Source organism: Leptopilina boulardi, unplaced genomic scaffold (genome assembly GCF_019393585.1).
Source record: "Leptopilina boulardi isolate dan_hultmark-lab unplaced genomic scaffold, ZJU_Lbou_2.1 LbouV2_97, whole genome shotgun sequence".
NCBI lineage: Eukaryota > Metazoa > Arthropoda > Insecta > Hymenoptera > Figitidae > Leptopilina > Leptopilina boulardi.
The window spans coordinates 249,245-259,703 of record NW_026138046.1 but is presented as its reverse complement, the minus strand read 5'-3'; the positions used below and the strand labels follow the sequence as shown (position 1 = coordinate 259,703).

General features: G+C 25.6%; 1 protein-coding gene across 1 annotated transcript; it reads right to left on the bottom strand.

Moving 5' to 3' along the window:
- Positions 1–1,368: 1,368 nt before the first annotated feature.
- Positions 1,369–8,308, bottom strand: LOC127290955 (recQ-mediated genome instability protein 1-like). The gene is made up of 8 exons (XM_051319814.1): positions 8,087–8,308; positions 6,950–7,093; positions 6,095–6,298; positions 5,455–5,612; positions 4,686–5,337; positions 3,377–3,697; positions 3,155–3,250; positions 1,369–1,852 (listed from the first exon to the last, which is right to left on the bottom strand). Exons 1-8 carry the CDS (start codon positions 8,198–8,200, stop codon positions 1,703–1,705), a joined length of 1,839 nt encoding a protein of 612 aa, XP_051175771.1. The 5' UTR covers positions 8,201–8,308; the 3' UTR covers positions 1,369–1,702.
- Between the last annotated feature and the right edge of the window lie 2,151 nt (positions 8,309–10,459).

The window sequence follows — 10,459 nt, the reverse complement described above, 5'->3', positions numbered from 1 at the left end:
GAAATTGTTTTTTTTTTCTAAATATTGCTTTTAGAATTGATCAATACATAAAAAATCTAAAAAGCAATTTTGAAAAAAAAAAAAAAATTTTTTGAAATCTTTTTTTTCGTTTTTTTTCTAAAACAAAGTTATTTTTCTTACAAATTATTAACATTCTTTATTTTTTGCGCAATTTTCGAAAATAATGTTGAAAAGTAAAAAAAAATGAATCAAGCAGCAATTAGAAACCTTTTAAATTTGATGATTTTTAGAGTTTTTAATCAAAAAAAAAAAAAAAAATGAAAATATTTTTTTTCTCCTAAGAAACAAAAAAATACCAAGTGAAATTTTTATGGTATGTAGTACATAATATGTGTACCAATAAATCCTGAAAATTTGGGGCAAAAAATAGGTGGCATTTTTGAGAAAAAATTTTTTTTTTTGTTTTTTCGAAAAATTCCATTTTTATCCTTGTTTTTTAATATTTTTCATTCGGAGCAACTTTTTTTACAAGAGTAAAAAAAATTAAGCCCAGGAGCAACAAAAAAGGTTAAAAATTACGAAAGTTATGCTTTTTTTTTAAGTGAAAAATGCAAAAAAATTAATTTTCTTGAAAAAATCTTTAAAAAGTCGTAAAAACTACACAAAAAAATCGAATCAAAATATAAAAAAAAACACGTATTTCTTTATTTTTCAAGTAGAATAACATACTTCATTCTGAAATTAATTCGCAATATATCATCGGACTGCCTGCATGATTTGACATGGATTCGGTCTATTATTTATTTATTTTAATATAATTATTATTTATTTATTTAATAAATTCAAATAATTATTTATTTAATAAATTTAAATAATTATTTAATTTATATAATTAGAATTTAGGGAAAGAAAAATCTAATATAAAAAAAATCTTTTTTTTTCTCTCCTAGATAAAAAACAGAAAAAAAAAAAATGTCAAAAATAGAAGAAGAATTTCAACTTGAGCCGAGTAATTTTAAATGTCACGAATTTGAAACACAATTTGGAGAAATAAAAATTTCTGGCCACGTGATAAAAATGGAGAATAGTCTTTATTTATGGATTGGCAATAAAAATGAAAAACAAATGAATGACTTTTGTCTTGCAATGCCAACAATTTATGAAACACAACCAATTGCAACAAAATTATTTGGTCCAATTGCCGATACAACATCATTATGTTTAGCTAAAAGACTTGCAAAAAAATTTTCAATTCCCATTTATGTTAGTTTTAATTTAAATGCCGATAATTTATCATTGCCTGGAATTGAAAAATGTCTACAAACAGAAATTGCAAATATTTCAAATTTGTGATTATTATTATTATTATTTTTTTTTTATAGTGATGAACAAGAAAAAAGATTCAAATTTACCAAAAATAGAAAAAATACTTTTATTTCACAATTTTTTTTTTTTTTTGTACATTTTTTTTATAAATAATGTCAATATATTTTTATGTAAAGAAAATTGTACATTTTATTTGTAAACTAACACAATAATTAACACTTATTTTTAATTAAAAAAAAAGAAAGGAACGTGACACGTACATGCGTGTTTATAATAAAAAAAACAAACAAACAAACGTAGTTAATATTTTTGTGTTTTAAACATAATTTTTTAAAAATTATTTTTTCGAGAATATAATTTTTTTTTTTCAAAGTTTTAAAAAAGAAGAATTTTTTTTTTAAATTAATTTTTAAAATTAAAGAAATTTAAATCGTTTATTGTGAGCGTTTATTTGAGTTTCACTTAATTCTGAATAACTCAAAACCAATGGTTTTACGTTTTTTTTCATTTCCAATTCCATTAGACAATTCATTTCGCCTAATTTTGTTTGACCTTCGAGCATTTTCTGCGAAAGAACATTATTTCATTTATTAAATTTTTGAAAAATAAAAATATCAAAAAAATTACCGACAGAGAAATCTATTGTGTACCGACTAATGGTAATTTTTTGGAAAAATTCAAATAAAAAATTACCGACATGGAATTCTACCTTACCGACTGCTGGTAAAGCGGATTTTTTTTGGAAAAAGCCAATATAAAAATTACTGACACAGAAATCTACCTTACCGACTGATGGTAAAGAATTTTTTAAATTCAAATATCAACAATTATCGACGGAAATCTACCTTACCAATTGATGGTAAAACATGTTTTTTTTGGGGGAAAATGTTAATATAAAAATTACTGACAGAGAAATCTACCGTACCGACTGATAGTAATTTTTTGGGAAAATTCAAATAAAAAATTACCGACATAGAATTCTACCTTATCGACTGCTGATAAAACAGGGATTTTTTTTCTAAAATGCCAATATAAAAATTGCTGACACAGAAATCTATCTTACCCACTGATAGTAAAGAATTTTTTAAATTCAAATATCAACAATTATCGACAGAAATATACCTTACCGACTGCTGGTAAACAGGACTTTTTTTTGGAAAAAGCCAATATAAAAATTACTGACACAGAAATCTACCTTACCGACTGATGGTAAAGAATTTTTTAAATTCAAATATCAACAATTATCGACGGAAATCTACCTTACCAATTGATGGTAAAACGTGTTTTTTGGGGAAAACGTTAATATAAAAATTACTGACAGAGAAATCTACTGTACCGACTGATGGTAATTTTTTGGGAAAATTCAAATAAAAAATTACCGACGTAGAATTCTACCTTGACGACTGTTGGTAAAAATGATTTTTTTTGGAAAATGCCAATATAAAAATTACCGACACAGAAATCTACTGTACCGACTGATGGTAACCATCTTTTAAAGACTTTTACCATTAGTCGGTAAGGTAAATTTCTGCGTCGGTTATTATTTATATTTTCATTTTTCAAAAACTGTTTTACCATCAGTTGGTAAGGTAGTTTGCTGTATAGGTAATTTTTATATTAGAATTTCGAAGAAAAAATTGTTTTATTAACAGTCGGTAAGGTAGATTTCTATGTCGGTAATTATTGATATTATCATTTTCAAAAAAAAATTCTTTACTGTCAGTCGGTAAGGTAGATTTTTGTGTCGGTATTTGTTTATATTTTCATTTTTAAAAATTTTTTACATTGTTAATTTTTTTTTAAATTAAAAATACAATTAAATGATAAATTTTTTTTTGCCAAAAATTAATAAAACAAAAAAGTTTACCTTTCTCATTGGTTCCAGCAATTCGGGATTTAATTTCATTTCCTTTTTTTTCTCACTGAATTCATTGGCACTAAATCCCAAGATATTTTCCATGAACTAGAAGGGAAAATAATAATAATAATAATAATAATAAATTATTATTATTGTTATAGTAATATTAATATTTATTAATTTTCTTTGAATTTTTTTTTTCTTTAAAAATATTTAAATTTATATAAAAACCTGAGAAGAAAAATCGACATCCAATTTTCCCGATTGATCAATAATTGTTCCATACAATATCCATAGACCATTTTTTTTCGTTAATTTTCCAATTGTCGTGACTTTTGCACGTATTCTTCGTCGTATTGGTTGTTCTGTTAAATTTATTGTCAATATTTCGCTAATAAAATCACAAACTTTCATTGGACAATCGTCACGTTTTGTCGTTTTACTGCTATTGCCAATAAAATCAGTAATTTTACGATTGGACGTTGCACTTTTTGTCGTTGCACTTTCTAAACAATGAATTTTTGTTGTTGACGTAACAGGCGATAATTGAGCCTAAAATAGAAAAAAAAAATTTAGATGATTTTTAACCCTTAATTATGGCACAATTAGAATGTAAATGGCACAACGGGTCTGCTGGACCCGGACGTATTTTTTGAGAATAATAGAAGTATTTTTTATAATTGAAGTAATGCAGCGCAACTGCGCAGTAGAACTGTTAAGTATTTTACGACTGTGCAGAAGTACTCTAACGCTGCGCAGTAGTGTTGTAAAGGCTTAAAAGCTGCGCAGTAGCATTCTAAAGTGAATAGGCATGCGCAGTAGTACTTTACCGATGCGCAATAGTATTGCAAACACTTTAAAGCTGCGCAGTAGAATTCTACCGTATAAATGAATGCGCAGAAGCATGTTAAGTCATCTATGACTGTCCAGTAGTACTCTACAGCTGCGCAATAGTATTGGAAACACTTTAAAGCTGCGCAGTAGAAATCTACCGTATAAACGGATGCGCAGTAGCATTCAAAATTGAAAAGGGATGCGCAGTAGTACTTTACCGATGCGCAATAGTATTGCAAACACTTTAAAGCTGCGCAGTAGAATTCTACCGTATAAATGAATGCGCAGAAGCATGTTAAGTCATCTATGACTGTACAGTAGTACTCTACAGCTGCGCAATAGTATTGGAAACACTTTAAAGCTGCGCAGTAGAAGTATACCGTATAAACGAATGCGCAGTAGCATTCTAAAGTGTCTAGAGCTGCGCAAAAGTACTATACTGCTGCGCAGTACTATTGAAAACACTTTAAAGCTGCGCAGTAAAGTTCCAAGTCACATATGGCTGCGCAGTATATTTCTTCCTTATAAACGAATGCGCAGTAGCTTTGTAAAGTATCTAAGGCTGCGCAGTAGTACCACATGCACTCTACAGCTGCGCAGTAAAATTCCAAAGCATTTACAGCTGCGCAGTAACGCGATTTAATTTTAAAAAAGTGAAATAAACAAAGTGAAAAAGAAAAAATAACGAAATTAACATAAAACTTACCGAAGATCTTTTGCTTCCTGTAATAACTTTTTGCAAACCATTACCTCCAGTTATATTTTGCTCTCGTTTGATATTTTCTACCGTTTTCCCACTATTCGAAGTAACTTCATTTTTTAACGCTGGCACTGGTTCCGTCCACGTGAAACCTGAATCAAAATCAACTTCATTAAAATCAAAATCATCGTCGGGAATATCAAATGCTTTTGAACTTGATGGTGTTGGCTCGGTAATATTCTTTGCAATTATAGGTGATTCTTTAATTGAATTTTGATTATTGTGAGATGAAAAACCCTCGTCTATTTCGAGATCATCGAAAATTACATCATCATCATCATTATCATGAAAATCACAATTATTAAAAATTATTTGATTTTCATTTTTTGTTTGTTGTTGGGGTGATGGCTGATTTCTCATTGTATTATCATTAAATTTCGATATATTTTTATTATTAATATTTAATGATTGTTGGTAATTTTTATTTGTATTATTTGTTTCTTTTAATAATTTTGATTGTGCCAATTCTACGGAACGTTCAATTTCATCGAAATCAACATTAAAATCGTCGTCGCCAAAATCATTTACAATTGTCGTTGTCGTGGCAATTTCTTTTTTATTTTTATCATTGTATGGATCTTCGTTGATTGGCAAATTTCTGAAATTTTTCATTAAATTAAACATAGAATGAAAACAAAAAAAAAAAATTATTTTTCGTTAAAATTAAATGGAAAATTAATTAAAAAAAGAGAAGAAAAAATTAATTTTCATTTACAAAGCATTTGCCAAGACATTTTCCAATGCATTTGGAATAAGAAGATCGGCAACTTCTCCTTCTCTAATGGCAACATTTGTCTCCTCCAATAGAATAACGCCTTTTCTACAAACTACCGGACCCATTATCATTATTTTCAAACCAGGTAATAGGGAATCCTAAAAGTAATAAATATTTGAAATAAAAAAAAAAAAAATTTAACTTTATTTATTTAAGAAATAATTATTAATAATAAGAAATAATAATAATAATTATTATTATAATTCGCCAAATTTTTGAATAGCATAGAATATAAATATTAAATGAAAAAAAAAATTTTTTATTTTATTTAATTTATTTTTATATTATTTAATTTTAATTATTATATTATTTTCTAAAAAAATTTCAATCTACTTTACCGACTGTTCCTACAGTTAAAAGTAAAAACTAAAATTTTTTTTTGGCGCTAAATTCAAATGTTTAAATTAAATATAAAACTATTTTGAAAAAAAAATTCAGCCAAATGAAAATACTTTTTGTAAAAAAAAAATTTGGCTAAACAAAAAATTCTTCTAAATAAATTGGTATTTTTTTTTTCTAAAATGAATTTTAATTTATTATCAACTTTTTGGATTTAAAAAAAATTAATAAAACGACTCACATTTAAAATTCTTATTGGTTTATATTCAATGGCTAAAATTTCTTGTATGCCATCAGTTAAAAATAATTGCAACATTCTTTTTCCAACTGGTTCCCATGGTTGTGAATTATTTTCATTTGTCACATCAATATTTACAGTTGAGACGTTTCTTATTTTTTCCAATTGTTTATATTTTGACATTGATATATCGTATAATTTAAGCAACTATTAAAGAACAAAAATTATAGTCAATTTTCTAAATAAATTATTTTTTTCTATTATTACAATTATTATTTATAATAATAATAATAATAATAATAATATTAATAATAATAATAATAATAATAATAATAATAATAATAATAATAATAATAATAATAATATTAGTAATAATAATATTTAAAAAATTAATTTATTAAATAATTATAAAAATATAAATAATTTATTACAATAATAATTACTAATAATAAAAAAAATATTAACAAAAAAAAATAATAATAATAATTGTAATAATACAAATCAAAATACTTTTTTGCCAAAAAAAAATTTGGCTAAATAAAAATTCTACTAAATAAATAGGTAGTTTTTTTCTAAAATAATAATAATAATAATAATAATAATAATAATAATAATAATAATAATAAGAAAAATAATTATAAAAATGTAATTAATTTATTATAATTATAATATTAATAATAATAGTAAAAAAAATAATATCAAATAAAAATAATGGTAATAAATTAAAAGTAAAAAAATTATTCGTCTTTATATAAAAAAAAAATTGTTTTTCTTTCATTTACTAAAAAATTAATTAATTAATTTAATAATAATAATAATAATAATAATAATAATTTTTTTAAATCGTATTTTAATTACCTGAAGAGTATATTTACTATCTAAAATTGTCTTTGGTTTTTCGGACAGATTCGGTGGTAAACAACCATTAATATTGTTAATTTCACGTAAATCGCTGAGAAGAAATTGTTCTTTTACAAATTGTTGAACATTATTGAAATTTACCTGGAAAAATTATTAATCATTAAAAACGTGTAAAAAAAATTAAGGCAAAATTTTATTTTTTTTTTTTTAAAGAAAAAGATAAAAAAAACACGTGTGTTTAATATAAATATTATAATATAAAAATAAATAATAAATAATAATTGATAATAATAATAAAATATAATAAATTTAATAAATAATAATAAAAATAATAATAATAAAATAATAATAATAATAATAATAATAATAATAATAATAATAAAATAATAATAATAATAAAATAATAATAATAATAAATAATAATAATAAAATAAATTTTAAAAATTAATTAAAATATATTTTAAAATTTACGCGCCAAACTTAATTTTTGTTTTTAAGTAAAAGATAAAAAAAAACACGTGTGTTTAATATAAATTAATATTATAATATAAAAATAAATAATAATTAATAATTAATAATAGTAAAATAAATATAATAAGCAATAATAATAATATAATAATAATAATAAAATAAATAATATAAATAACATTATTAAAAAATTAATTAAAATATATTTCAAAATTTACGCGCCAAACTTAAATTTTTTTTTTAATTTTCTAATATTTTAGAAATATGTTTATTTATTTATTTAAATACCTTACTTTTATATAAATCAACAATTAAGTAATTAAGCAATTTTAAATTTTTGATGTAATTTTTTTTTTTTTTTTTTATATGGAATGCCCCATATAAATAAGAACGAAAACAAAAATCACAAATTTTCGGAAAAAAGTAAAAAAAAAAAAACAAAAAAAGTAATAGTAAATAAAAATTTAATTTCAATTCTCGATACAGAATAAAAGAATAATAATAAAACTCAGGATTATTATATTAAAAATTTAATTTCAATTCTCGATACAGAATAAAAGAATAATAATAAAACTCAGGATTATTATATTACTATTTTAGGGGTTAATTGATAATATATATATATATATATATATATATAATAACAAAAATTAAACAGAAACTAACCTGTGAATTTTCACTGCAAAAATATTCAATACAATCTCTTAGCCAAGAATCATTGACAAAATATGATTGTGAATTCATGCATGATTTAACACGGGAAAATATTTGTTCTGTCATTTTTCTTTTTTTTAATAGATTTTTATTTTATAATATTTATTTTGCTTTTTTTTACCGTCAACATTTGACTGTTGTTTACATTTTTTCACAATGACAATATGCGCGTATAGCACATAGATTGTAAATCTAACTTTAACTTTGTGATAATTTAGCGCCATCTGGTGTGTAATACTGTGAAGTTTTCTTTTCTTTTTTTGAAAATCATATAGTATTTGTCGGTAACATCAATTTTTTGTTTATTCGCCTTTGATGAGTAAAAATATAACTAAATTTCGTATCTGTATAGACTATTTAACATTTATTTATTTATTTATCATCTCTATCAGGTAGTAATTTTGTTTATTTTACAAACTATATAAATATAATAATAACATTTATTTCTAATTAAAAAATCGTCACTAAACGCAACTGCGCTTGCGTAACACTCTCATTGGTAGAAAAAAGCGCCAATATTTAAAAGTAGTATGATATAAGAAAATGTTTTAAAAAAACTAAAAAAAAAACCGTTTAAGTAATAAATTTATTATTTTTATGCTTAGTTATATTTTGTAATTAAAATTAATTTTTATCAATTATTATTATTATTAGAAAAAAAAATTTCTTATATTAATGCGCAGAATAAGTTGTATGCAATACATAGCTGCGCTACTGTATGCGCAGCAGCAGTGAAAAGTATCTAGGACTGCGCAGTAGCTCTCTAACGATGCGCAGTAGTATTGCAAACACTTTAAAGCTGCGCAGTAATGTTACAAGCCACATATGGCGGCGCAGTATTATTGTTTGCAATATATAGCTGCGCCACCGTATGCGCAGTAGCAGTGAAAAGTATCTAGGACTGCGTAGTAGCACTCTAACACTGCGCAGTAGTGTTGCAAACACTTTAAAGCTGCGCAGTAAAGTAATTAACCACATATGTCTGCGCAGTAGTAATTTAAAGTATTTACAACTACGCAGAAGTGCTATAGTACAAACTATAGCTGCGCAGTAGAATTGTCTATTAATTACGGCTGCGCAGAAGTGTCACATGCAATTTATAGCTGTGCAGTAGGATTGTAACGCTGCGCAATAATACCGATAACATTGTATTGCTGCGCAATACAGTTAAAAATGACATATAACTGCGCAATAGAATTGTAACGTTTGCGCAGTATCATTTAAAATTATTTACGATTACGCAGAAGTGATATGGTGCAAAATATAGCTGCACAGCAAAATTGTGTATCAATTATGACTGCGCAGAAATGCCACATGCAATTTTTTAGCTGCGCAATAGTACTGCTGATATTGCATTGCTGCGCAATAAAATTACAAGCCACATATGACTGCGCAGTAGCAGTCTACCGTATAAACGAATGCGCAGAAGTATTGTAAGGCATCTATGGCTGCGTAGTAATACTTGACAGCTGTGCAATAGTATTTTTCATGCACTTTAAAGCTGCGCAGTAGAATTCTATTGTATGAGCGGATGCACAGAAGTATTGTAAGGTATCTATGGCTGCGCAATAGTACTCCACAGATGTGCAATAGTATTGCAAGCACTTTAAAGCTGCGCAGTAAAGTTACAAGCCATATACGGCTGCGCAGTAAAATTCTACCGCACACACAGATGCGCAGTAAACAGTTTAAAGCTGCGCAGTAAAATTATACCGAATAAATGGATGCGCAGTAGCATTCTAAAGTGTCTAGAGCTGTGCAGAAGAACTCTACAGCTGCGCAGTAGCATTCTAAAGTGTCTAGAGCTGCGCAGTAGCACTTATAACACTTTCAAGCTGCGCAGTAAAAATCCAAGCCACACACGGCTGCGCAGTAGCACTTTAAAGTGTCTAGAGCTGCGCAGAAGTGTCAAATGCAATATATAGCTGCGCAGTAAAAATTTACAGCACTTAAAAATGCGCAATAATGAAGTTTTTAGTTATATTTAGTTTTTTTATTTTTTCTCTCTATATATATGTATATATATTGTTGAGAGCCACTTTAAGGATCATTATGCACGGATGTATAGGGCCCCGCAACTTCGTAGCCGTCAAGCGGACCGAATTTCCCCTTCACGGTTTAAAAAGGTCAGTCCCGAAGCCACTGCTTGCGCTGTCTGCTATAATAAATTGCTCTTCCTTTTTTTTTCTCCTCCCCCTTTTGTTTTCTTTTCTCTCCTTTTGTGATAAATATTTTACACCTCACACACGCGTTCGTTCACTGTATTTTCTCAAATTTAAAAAATCATTTGTGAAAATAATTACATTTCTATTGTTGTATATTATT